General features: G+C 37.7%; 1 protein-coding gene across 13 annotated transcripts in view; it reads right to left on the bottom strand.

Annotated features, from left to right (window-relative positions):
* Positions 1–13,164, bottom strand: part of Prr16 (proline rich 16) — a 192,162-nt gene that overhangs the window by 107,442 nt on the left and 71,556 nt on the right. For 10 of the 13 annotated variants that reach the window (XM_087593104.1, XM_087593110.1, XM_087593102.1 and 7 more), the window contains one exon: positions 8,213–8,374. Coding sequence is in view for 1 of the 10 variants with exons in the window: in XM_087593101.1 (XP_087449227.1) it covers positions 8,213–8,374 (162 nt within the window). In the remaining 9 variants the exon portion in view is untranslated. 13 annotated transcript variants of the gene reach the window in all.

The following is a 13,164-nucleotide window of genomic DNA, read 5'->3' as shown; positions in this document are numbered from 1 at the left end:
CTGAATATGTGCTTATGCGATGACAAGGTAAATGGGCTAGATTTAAAGAGAGCTGGGTACAAAAATAATTGACTCAAATAATTGTCACCTTGTGAACTCTGGGAAACCTCTGGTACTTACAGGTATTAATTTCTTCATACTATTGAAAAGTTTAATTATATGTGGGCTAAAGGTGTATAAGTGGGGGCTAAAAATGTAATTTTGACCCACTAAATGCTTAATGTAAGAAATACTGGTCACACATAAGAAATACATGAATGAAAATTTGAAACTAGCATATCTTAAAATAATTCTTTCAAAGTTAGATTTTCTGTATATGGATATGCATTATGAAGACCTCCTTCTTTTGGAACTCCTTCTATTTGTAACCTAAAAATACTTAGAAATTATTTCAGATTTTGGGATGACTGCTGCCCAGTGGGTTAGAATCTTCACTGGAAATTATAAAAGGACCATTATATCCACAAGCATAAGTAAATATACTTTGTTTTTTTTCTTCTTCTTTTTTTCTTTTTTTCAGAGCTGGGGACCGAACCCAGGGCCTTGCGCTTGCTAGACAAGTGCTCTACCACTGAGCTAAATCCCCAACCCCCTATAAGTAAATATCCTTAAGATTTCTTAATTCAAAATTTTCTTCAATTGGTATATATATATATATCAGAATTTAGGAAGTATGGCTTAATAATATAATCTTTAAACAAGGGAGAGTGAGGAACTGCAGTGTTCTCCATGTAAAAGCTGTATTAGACAGACCATGCCCTAAAAAACATGGTGAAATCTAACAAACAGAAACTACTTATATGTGTATACATACTTTGCAGACTTGTACACAGCTTATTGGAATATACCCGTCTACAGTGTTTATTCCATGATATGGACAGCCTCAAAATTCTCTGCCTTACTGTTGCACATACAGTCGATCCTTCCTAACAAAGCATTAATTATGATTTTGGGAACTGGATTCCAAAAGTTAATATATTTTTTAGTCTCTCTTGCTTAAGAATGATGTATTAATATACCTTGTATTTATTTTATGGACTTATCCAAATGAAGAACAGGAAGCCAAAGGAAGGGAACAAAACAGGTCACCTGTGCTGGTTCAACTGAAAAAGGGCATTTGTGTAACTCCTAGTGTGTGATTTGCTGGACAATTTCTTGCATGCTACCTCATTCAATGAAAAGCTGCCCATTCAGTATGCTTGTTTTATTGATAATGATTACAGCAGTGATTACATCAATGAGAATGTTATTTTAAATACTATTGCTTTGATGTAGAGAATTAAGACAATATTAACTAGAGTGTAGGAGGAACAAAGACAATAGTAGTGTGTGGGTCTGAGTAAATGACTGTTTCACCTTGAAAGTAAGAGATGTCCAAGTTTTCTAAGTGGATTCAGCTGTTGTTCTGGGTTTGACCTCAAATTTTTTATGTAAGAATGTCAATTAAAAGAATGTGATGCTCAAATAATCCTTCCAAACATTGTGAAGTGTGGCATACTTACCTATAATCAACAGAAAATAGGTTTTGAAAAGGCAAGAGAAAGTATTTTGGGAAAAAAAAGAAACTGCTGTCTACAGTGTAGAAAAAAAACACCCGAAGAAAACATCTATTGAAAGAAGGAAGGATTGATTCTGACTCATGGGTTCCAGGATTTCACTCCATCTTGTAAAGGAGCACGTGGTTCACACTGTTACTGCAGGTAGACAGGAAGCAGATAGGGAAAGAGACGTACATCACCTGGCTTTCTCTCAACCTCATCCCCCACCCCCATGCCCTTAGCTAAGGCCTGGTGCACCAAAATCATCTCCATAGTAGGTTTTCTGGGGTTTTTTCTCTTTTTTTCTTTTTTTCTATGACTCCTCCTTGGAAATGCCCTGCAGGCATGCTGGAAGCTCCTTTAGTAACATAAGCATCATTCAAGCCAATCAACTAGATAGTAATGATTAACCATGTTGAGAAAACTCAGGTTTGAATATATGTGTATGTGTATGTTTGTGTGTGTGTGTGTGTGTGTGTGTGTGTGTGTAATTTTTAAAATGATCTTACTTTTGATAAACTGAGTAAAAATTCAAGGAAAACACTGTTTCCTGATTTCAGGAACAGTTTCATTGTGTAGTAAACAAATTATGACCCAGTCTGCTATGCCTCTCTAATCTAATGTATGGTACAAACGATACAATTGTTACTAGTACTGAATGGAAACATTACATGAGAGTGATATTTATTGTTCCTGGGGATCTACACTCTAGTCTAGTCATGTTACCCTCTTTGACATCAGACTGGGGTATAATAATGGGTTTATAAAAGTGTATAAGGACATTCACCTCTTCACAGACATGCAAGCTGATTTTGACTATAACATGGAAAGATGAGCTGAGATTGAGTACTCTGTGGTATGTGTCAATTTCTGTGATATGGAAACTTGACTGAAGCCAAGGTCAGACCACTCAGTTTAGGGTCTGCTGCTCAGATAAATGTGTTTTGAACAAGCTAGTGAGAGCATTAGGGCTTTCTATTAAATGACAGACGTTGTCTGAGTTTTCTGGACTGTTCTGTGAACTGTGATTGTGGAAAATAAAAAGCCTTTAGTCATGATCAGGAAACTGGCTAGCTGTACACACAAGCTCAGACCTCAGCTCTTTTAGCGTGTACTCTAACAACCTTATAACTAAAAGCATGCCCTGTCCATCTTGAAAAATCAAGAAGAAATGAATGTTGAAAGCTTTGTAAAGAATAAAAATTTACAGAAGGAAAAAAACACACATTTCTTCTGCAAAAATTTCAAAGTACTAAACACAATTTTATACAAATAATCAAAGTCAAGGACAAGGTTTGTCTAAGTATAGAAAGTTACAGTAGAAAGTTTTACATTAATTTCATAGCAGTTTTTCTAAATAATGAACCAGGTTATACAAGAAAAATTCTAGTTTCCAAAACGACAAAACATTTGCAAGACTATTATTAGCAAAAGAATGCCCAAAAACTACATTTATTTTTCTCTCAATAATAGTTCACACAATTAGAAAATATACTTCTTGTTAGTTTATATGAAATAGAATACAAATGTAACCAGTTTTGAATTATAAAAGAATAATAAATAAATATTGTTTCATTAACTACTTTACTGTTTCTGACTTTATATACTACATTCCAACACCACAGTCAGAAAATGTGCTTACTGTACTGTTATTATATTCATGATTTAATATATATAATATGTATAATATATAATATATATAATGATATAACTTGAGGTGATATTATAAATGAATAAATGTTTACTACTAAAATCAATGTCATTAGCCATGCTGACTTTAGAAGCCATTAGAAGCTTTTGAGAGACATAAATTGATTGTACAATCAGTATAAACTATAGAGATTCACTAAACCCTGTGTCCTTGTAGCTGGGCACGGTGCCATACTTCTGTGGACACAGCAATCAGGAGGCTGAGGTAATTGGATCCCAAGTTTGAGGGAAGCCTTGGCTACACAGTAACTTCCTTGTAAACCTGAACTAAAATGGTGGGCCCTTTCTCAGACAAATCAAGCTTACAGTCTGCTATGCACTGGGAGTTGGCACACCTGTCTAAAAATCTTAGCGGTATGGCGGCAGGAGATTGATTAGATACAGCCAATAGGAAAGATCTTATGTAATGAGTAAGCGAGTCCTCAGATGTTCTGTACATCCTAGGCTGGGTTCCTGGTGAAATTCTCACTTACACAATCACACAGTCACATTTTTAAGTGAAGGTGTTAAGTGCATTATAAGAGCCTATGGTGCCCATACTAGAGGATTCTCTGACCAAGTCAGAGAAGCCTAGTGTCTTCCTTATGATTAGCCAAGAAATCCTTTGACGATGCCTCTACGTACTCATTCACTAGTTCTGCATCCTTGCAGGCTCTCTAACATGATTTCCTTGTCTGCCTGTGGCATGTGCATCCAAGGATTCATTGGCATTTGTTAGCAAACACTTGGATGTGAACATAGTGACTTTTGAGGAAGCAGAATTTTAAACTTGGCTGGTTCGCAATATTCAAGGGAAACTAACATGATTTATCAGGCATTGATTACGTGCCATGCACTATGGCAGCTGAGCAGCAATTTGATAATAGATAATTCATCTAAATCTAAAGCTGAGTGTGAACTATAGTTTCAGTTAGTTAACAAAGTAAGTGAGTGGCAAAAACGGACTGCTTGCTCTCATATGTGGGATTTTTTAAACACCAAACTCAAAGAAACAGAGAAGAGTAGCTACCAAGACCTGAGGGTGAAGGCAGAGGTGACATGTTGGCCAAACAACTTATATACCACAAACTGTACACATTGACGGTATAAAGCACAGTGTTTCTATGTATGAATACCAAGAAATTACTATACTTTATTAATATATTCATATATATATGAACATTTTGAATTGTGAATATATATATGAATACATATAATGTGCTATACTTTATACTTCTTGTTAGTTTATATTAAATAGAATACAAATGTAACCAGTTCTGAATTATAAAAGAATAATAAATAGCATGTCTAGCAGTTAAAAACAAAAGGCAACTAGGTAAGGTAATAGGTTAGTAAGGCTGTTGGAGGCAATCATGTCACAATGTATTCATACATTAAAAAGATGCACTTAATACCTTCAATTATATAATTTGCATTGTTCAAGTATCTTAATCAACTGAAGAAGAGAAAGTGAACAGTGGTGAGGGCAGCTAAAATCTAAAAAAGGATAAAATTTCCAGTCACTTCCTGAGCTCTTATCCTCCCCGTGTGGCTACATTGTACAGAAATGTGTCAGTAACGAGGAAGAAAGGAATAATAAAGAGGAAATAAATGAAGAGAGTTTCTGTGTTCAAGACATTACCCCTAGGACTTACACCAATAATAGCTGGGCTTTCTGTATTATTTGTTTTTCCCAGATGGAGAAGTTAGCTTGAATAGCTCCAGGAGCAGGATGTAGGCCTGTCTGACTGAGAGACAACACTCTCTCAGACACACTTGTTTGTCCCATGCTGAGACCTGCCTAATGCCTTCTATCTGCCCTAATCCACATAAGAGGCAGAGGGAGTGCCCTGCTCTCAGACAGAAAGGGATGGCTGCCTACTTTTTGTATTTCTCCTTGTCACCGAACCCAAGGAGTCCCTAGGGAGCAGGCTCATACGTTTACTGCACTAATTTTGGCTCATACTTCTCAAACCTGTTTTATCTTTGACGTGGGTCAAATTATTTCTACTCTGCCCAATCTCTGAAAAACTAAAGCAAATTATTAAATTCTACAAACAGGACCATTATTTCTCAAAAACAAAATTATAATGACTTGAAGAACATGCTTAGACTTGTTATTAAGCAAAAGTAGAGGAACATGTGCCTCAGGGTATTTGCAGTAACAATGGGAATGGGTACAATGAAATGTCCTATGGAACCCCTCTGCTTCCTCATTGATGTGCCATTGATGTTTCCTGCCTAACATAGATGTTCCTTCTCTTGTTATTTGATGAATTTCAGTCCCCTCATAGTTTCAGTCCCCTCTGAGTAAGGTTTGTTCTTCCTAGAGTGTTTCTAACTCAATAAATCCCTTTATGCATCCAAACTGTACTGCTGGCAGAGACAACCAAACAGTTCATTGCGTGATTATATAATTTTAGTCCTCTGGAGTGAAATGTACGTTCTTAGAGGCAGGGATCTAACTTGCTCTACTTCGTTTTGTATCCTTAGTTGCCTAGCAACAATCCTGTGTATTGTGGCTGTCCAATGAGTGTATGCTGAATCAATTAACTTACATATGTCACTAGTATGTTCATGAAATGATTAGAAACTCCCTTGAGTTGAAACAGTGTCACACTCTATGTCCATTAGTTCTGAATTGCCTGCATGTTATGTCTGTTATGTCTCTATGACTGTGTGTCAGTTTCCTCAAAACCAACAAGACAAATGTTCATTTTAAGGAACAAATAAGAATATGCTCAAAACCTCCATGCACATGACAGTATTCAAAAATATAAGAAATATTAAGCCACAGATACTTGTGAGTATGATTAACCTAACAAATGTACTAAGGATGCTCAGAGCAAGGGGAAGACCTAAGGACATGACAGGACTGGATAAAGAGTAATAAAGAGAGAGCTCATTAAGGGGCAGAGATGGGGTCTTCAGACACTGACAGAGAAGAGGGAGGGTACCTTGCTAGATGTTTGTAGAAAACACATATGAAGGAAGAAAAGGAGAACTGTTTGGTTCCTGTACAGGTGAAAATACTATGAAAATTTCATACGAAGACAAAATCGGGCATAATAATGTTTCTGCTGCACACTCCACAGTCCCTCAGCTCATGAGGCAGACCACACTGAACTAGTTCCCATCTTCAACCATGCAGAAAGACCGCTGTAATACATTTCTCTTTTTAAAAGATAGAAAATGCAAGCTTAGGAGACTTGCAAGTATGAAGAAAACAAGCAACTGTGATTTTGTTTTTCTTACAAGAAGGATTACAAGGTTCTATTATAGAAAAAACAAGATTGTATGAGTGCCGTGTGTGTATGTGTGTTTGTGTGTGTGTGTGAGTGTGTGTGTGAGTGTGTGTGTGTGAGTGTGTGTGTGTGTGTGTGTGTGTGAGAGAGAGAGAGAGAGAGAGAGAGAGAGAGAGAGAGAGAGAGAGAGAGAGAGAGAATGAATCAATATACGACAGGAGATTAGATAGGGGTATTGTGCTTCGAAGACTATTCAGGTAAAGACTACAGGTTTCCAGTAGTGGAGAGTCAGGGCTCAAACTCAGTACAATGTATAAAAATAGCCCAAAAGAGAGAGCTTGGCAGTCATGTACCCTTTACATCACTGTCAGTTCCCTAACTCCATTGTCACCTCTTGGTCAGTAGCAACCCAGATGCCATTAGGATGTCACACCATAATCAATCTTTGGAAAGATAGCACACATCAAGCCTCAGCCAGTTTCCAACAGAACTGAAAAATACAATTCTTGGACAATGACAGAGAAAAGGAACATGACTTGAGGGTTAATTATAGCATTTTGATCCTTGTCAACTAGGAAAAGCAGGGGCATTTTAAAATGGCATAATGCCTCCTATCGTTCTTTGAGTCCTGTTTTCCTTTGAAAAAAAAATATAGCAACCCTGATTTAAATAAGCACAGTATCTTCCTTTTACCAGTAACAAAACATAGAAAATACTTACAAATAAATTTTATCGTGAAACATTTGCCAAAATGTAATTGAAGGCTGTCTGAAACTTGGGGAGAAATTTATGAAAGAGTAAGAATAATGTAAGTAAAAGACCATAATATCAATTTCTCCACCTCTGAAAAGAAATGCTGACATTTAATCAGTTGGGCCAGGGAAGCAAAACAGAATTGATTGCCTACAAGATGGTTCAGCTTGGGAAATACAGTGAATAACAACATTGGTTATGGTGTTTCTATTTGTAATATTACTTTATTGTTTAAAATATTCATAATTCACATGATGCAACTGGATCCTGTCCTATTCATCCCCCTCCTAGTTCCACTTTCCCCCTCCATTCCAGCTATTCCCTCCCAAGTTCACATAATGTTTGGTTTGGTTTAGTTTGGTTTGGTTTAGTTTGGTTCGGGTTGGTTTGGTTTGGGTTGGTTTGGTTTGGTTTGGTCTGGTTTGGCTTGGCTTGGTTTTACACACTGATTCTCTTTAGTGTTGTCAATATATGCAAAAGCTATAGGGTCACCTACTAGAGTACCAGTATCCCCCAGGTGTTGCACCCTGAAAAAATGACTCTTTTACCCCAGAAGCCCAATTGTTGGGCTTCTTAGTTAGAGGTGGAACTTCGTAAGACCCATTTCCACACATGCTGGGATTCTGTGAGGATTGAATATGTGCAGGTCTTCTGTCTGCAGTCACAGCTGCTGTGAGATCAAAAGTGCAAATTCTTGTGGGTTTCATTCATCTTTAATTTAATTTTTGTTTATTTTTTCTTTATTCACTTTTTAGGAACCTGCTCACTGCCCCTCTCCCAGTCTCCCACTCCCACAATCTTTCCCCATCTCCCTTTCTTCTTTAAGCTAGTGGGTTCCTCCTGGGTATACCCCAACCCTGGCACATTAGTCTCTGTGAAGCTAGGCACATCCTCTCCCACTGAGGCCAGACAGGGCAACCCATCTAGAAAAACATAGCCCAGGTACAGCTTTTGGGATCGTCCCCATTCCAGTTGTTCAGAACTCACATGAAGAACAAGCTGTACATCTGCTACAGATGTGCAGGGATGCCTAGGTCCAGCCTGTGTCTGTTCTTTGGTTGGTGGTTCAGCCTCTGAAAACTCCAATGGTCCAGGTGAGTTGATTCTTCCTGTGGAATTCCTATAGCCCTGGTGGAACAATCTTTCCTCCTATGGAAGAGGGAGATGGAGGGATGTAATCAGGTGGTAGAGTGGATGGGAAAAAGGAATAGGGGTTCAGGATGAGGTGTGAGTAGGGACAGGAGGGATGGCCAGATGACTATGGGAGTAAATGGAAATCTACAAATGAACAGGTGGGGAGGTGGGGGAATCTCCAGGAAGAGACAGAGAGCTGGGATAAGGGAAGCACCCAAGAATCAAGATGGGGGGTTGATCATAGCTGTGATGCACACCATTGGGGACATAGAACCTAAAAAGGCTACTCCTGTCACCAAGCAAAAACTCCAATAGATCAATAAAGACACCAACCCACCCAAAAAACTTAAGACCCCAAAGTTATCCTGCCTGCAATAAATGCATGTGGATAGGGCAGAGACTGAGAGAATTGTCAACCACCAACAAGCCCAACTTGAGACCCATCCCATGGGCAAGCACCAGTGCCTGACACTGTTAATGATACTCTGCCCTCTGAGAGTCTCCACCCATCAGCTGACTCAGACAGATGCAGACACCCACAGCCAAACAGTGGGTGGAGCTTGGGGACTCTAATGGGAGAATAAGAGGAAGGATTGCAGACCCCTAAGGGGATAGGAACTCCACAGGAAGACCAACAGAATCAACTCATCTTTTGTTGTTATTTTTGTGTTTTTATAAACCACAGCTTTCAATTTACATTGTCATTCATTGTCTCTATCTCTTTACACAGTATTTATTATCCTTAACACACAGAGGCTACTGAACTTTGCCATAAATCCACAACTCATCGAATTTACCCATAAAAGTCCTTTTTTATCATCAATACACAACACATCATTTATTGATGCTCCTCTAAAATTAGATAAATAAACATACCGGGTGTCTTGATGTATATCTACTTACATATATCTATGACAAGTACATACATGTATGAAAATCTCATGTAATTAGCATAAATTTTGAAGCATGGCTTATTATTGTACCTGTGTAGACATAAGATAGATCTGTGTGTTCTTTTGAATGTTTGTGCAGCTCATAGCATGACAGGATGAAAATTTGGAACAGGGAATTTTATATAATTTCAAAATTGCTCACTTTAGTCTGTGTACTGACTGACACTTTGCTCTTCAAACATCTTGTGACAGGTACAACATTTTCAACTCCATGTTCTTGTGGAAAATGACAAGGGATCATTCAATGTAAGAAGAAAACTGCATCATAATGAAGATAGTTTATCTTTCAAGGGAAACATAGGTCTAGGGACATTTGTTAAGTACTCACGATGAAGACCCCAGACAGAAGAGTCACTGAATCTTTCAGTGATCCCCATCCCCGTGACTAGGCAAATTCTTGGTTTAGAAGGACTTTTATATTAACATCCCTACAGTTACCCCATAAGGAGATAGTGTTGAAGAATTATCTTTCTTTCTTCTGCCTAACTTTGTAATTAAGATTATGTTGCAATAATTTACAAATTGATCCCCCATAACTTTATTTACCTGTGTGGGTTGTGTGTGTGTGTGTGTGTGTGTGTGTGTGCCCTGTGTGTCCTGCTCATGTGTTTTGAGATATGGAAAAAAACTTGGTTGTCATTTATCCTTACAAACAATCCACTTTGTTTAAGTGGATTTAAAGTCTTTTGGTGGGATGCAGGACTTGAAAAAAATTAGCTGTCTGACCAGTGAACCCCAGGGTTTCTCCTGAATCTTCATCCCCAGTTCTAGGCTTACAAAAGCAAGACATCACAACTGGTGACATCATGTGAGTGATAAAGATGGACTCAAATCTTCATGCTTGTGTGACAAGCACTTCATTGAGTGATTTATCTCCCCAGTCTCTGCTTCCCCCACCTCTTTGGTACATTCTTAAGAATAAATAAATGTCCAAGTACATAGCTTTTGAAACAAGTAATGGTAGAAGGATAGAACCTAATTCTGAAAGCTTTCCTGTGATCGCCACATGTGCATGCATGCAAGTGCACACACACACACACACACACACACACACACACACACACACACACACACACAGAGAGAGAGAGAGAGAGAGAGAGAGAGAGAGAGAGACAGACAGACAGACAGACAGACAGACAGAGACAGACAGACAGACAGGCCTTTCCTTTTAGTGAAATGATTTGATTCCAATGTTCACATTCAAGAGCAGAGCACTCTAGCTAAACCCTTAGCCACCACTCCCTAAGTGCTTTTGCTTCATTACACAAGACTGTCCGGGAGCACTGCATTGAACTCTATTACTCAAGGATGAGTGCAAACCTTTAGCAACCAGTGGCTACTGCCAGCTGATCATAGACTAGCCTAACAGCTCTGGCACCAAAGTATATGGTAAGAATCATTTAGCTACTGAATCAGAGAAAACACATTGAGGGTCTTAAGAAAAACCAGCTGGTGGTGAGTTGGTCTGGCCAACAATCATCTTTTATACTATACAGAATTTTTTTTAATATTCAGAAGACAGATATATAACTTTACTGGTGTGTAGTAAATAAACACTAACCATATTCATATGGAAAGGCCCCCCTCCAGACTCAAGGAGCTCTGTTGATTTGATTACTGGCTGGCACATAAATGTCAGTTAAGCTAAACACAGAGGCATAATATCTCAGTCGTTTAAAACATAGGTTATGCCACCGACTGTGCAAAACTGTTACTAACTCCAGCTTCTACGCTCATGAATTGGCAATGATAAAACATTATCAAATAATGAGATTTAATAAAGTAATATATGGAAAACACTTTCCATGGTGAGGGCTCAATAAATCTGGTACATGTCTACCGTACTACTAACGATTGTATTTTTAACTAACCATACTGTCAAAATTATAGAAATTTAGGGTCAAAGTAATTTAGAGCCTTCAGGTGTGTGCTAAATTAATGTAAGAAGGAATTAGGAGGAAGATACTTACTTAGAATACACTCCTTCAACTTAAGTCAGAATTAAGAAACACGTTTATCAGACAGTGGGTATAAAACATGAGGTTAAATTTGTGCCTAGCCAGTATCTAATTCCGTTTTTAATGATACAAATGATTAATTTTAAGTAAAACAATGTCTTAGTGTTCTATTGCTGTGAAGTGATACCAGGACCATGGCAACTCTTATAAAAGATGGAATTTAATTGAGGCTTGCAGACGTTTCAGAGGCTTAGTCCATTATCAGCATGGTGGGAAGCATGGCAACATGCAGGCAGACATGGTGCTGGAGAGGAGCTTGAGAATTCTACATCCAGATTCACAGAGAGCGGTAAGAGAGGATGACACTGACCCTGGCTTGGTACCTGAAACCCCAAAGCCACTCCCAGGGACACATTTTCATCAACAAAGTTAAAACTACTCCAACAAGGCCATGCCTCCTAATCTTTGTCATGTAGAGCAACTCCCTAATAACCAAGCATTCAAATGTATGAGCCTATTGGGGCCATTTCTATTTAAAACATCACAAATAATATAGTTTTCATATTTAGTAACTGATTGAGAATATATACAATTTTAAGATATACATGTATATATTATATATATATATAACATAAAACAAACAATGTGGTATTGCATAGATTTCGGAAATGTTAAATGATATATTTATAATTACAAAAGTTTAATAATTTCCTTTACTGTTATTTTCCCCAATAGTAAATTCCATGAGCTATAGTTTGTTGTGAAGTTTTCACATCTTTCTGTGATATCTGAAAGCTATTGTCATACACAGACTTGTCAATAATAAACTATATTAACCAGAAAGAAGCTGTGCGAAAGAATGTGACATTACGCAGAGAACATTGATCAATTCTGTATTACATTTCTGATAAAATATAAATTGTATGAACAGAACCAACACATGAAGGCATCTATATTTACTTTCTGAAGAAATCCACATTGTTTGTCAGGAAACAACATTTGAAATCCGAGATGCATATGTCCACAGACCATATGAGTAAGTACCTATACAAGCTACCTGTTTTAACTAAAGGGTAGAAAATGATCTCCTTTATAAAAAAGAGGTATTATCACTCTCAGTTATATGTTCCAGTGTATTATCATATATTTTCCCATGCCTTTCCTTCAGCTCTGTCTTCTTAGAACTATTTACTGGTTATGGATTACATATAATTCGCAGTTTCTTATGTTGCATTACTTAATTTCCTGCAGAGATACTAATAAACACTCACTTAACTCATGTTCGGTACCAATGACAGACCAAAGAAATAGATTCTATACCAGTCCAGCTTGGTGAACAAATGAGTTTATTGTGCTTTACTATAGGACCACTTGTGAGTGGATATTCATCGGAACATCAGTGATCAAACCACAGCTGTATCACTGAAAAGTCCTAGTGGCTTCATAGAAGCTGTATCATGGTGTCCTGACTTAAGTGTCTCCATTTTGTCTACACTACTGTTTTCTAAGATACTGTGGAGTTGGGAGGCAATAGATAGTAGTGGACAGAATCTCAAGTGGGTGTTACCTTGTACTGACAGTGATGACAGACTGTTAACATTATTATACGCCTAGTAAACATTGTGTTATTTTGCATACATTATTGTCATGGCTACAGGATCAAACTCATCTCTGTCACATGCTGGCTACTGGCAGGTCAGGTCTAGAGGCAGAGGCTTTACATACAACGCAGAAAACATTATGTTCACAGCAGGTATGAAGTGTTCCTTAAGATTCTAAGCTGAAGAATTTGACTGTAAAATATTCTGGAAGTCTAGATTCTAGACAGGAATTCCCAAACATGTTTTGTATGTATTTTTTATAATAATTATTTTTATTCTTGAAGATATGACAT

Source organism: Rattus norvegicus, chromosome 18, assembly GCF_021556685.1.
Source record: "Rattus norvegicus strain SHRSP/BbbUtx chromosome 18, alternate assembly SHRSP_T2T, whole genome shotgun sequence".
Taxonomy (NCBI): Eukaryota; Metazoa; Chordata; class Mammalia; order Rodentia; family Muridae; genus Rattus; species Rattus norvegicus.
This window is presented reverse-complemented; position numbering and strand designations above follow the sequence as displayed.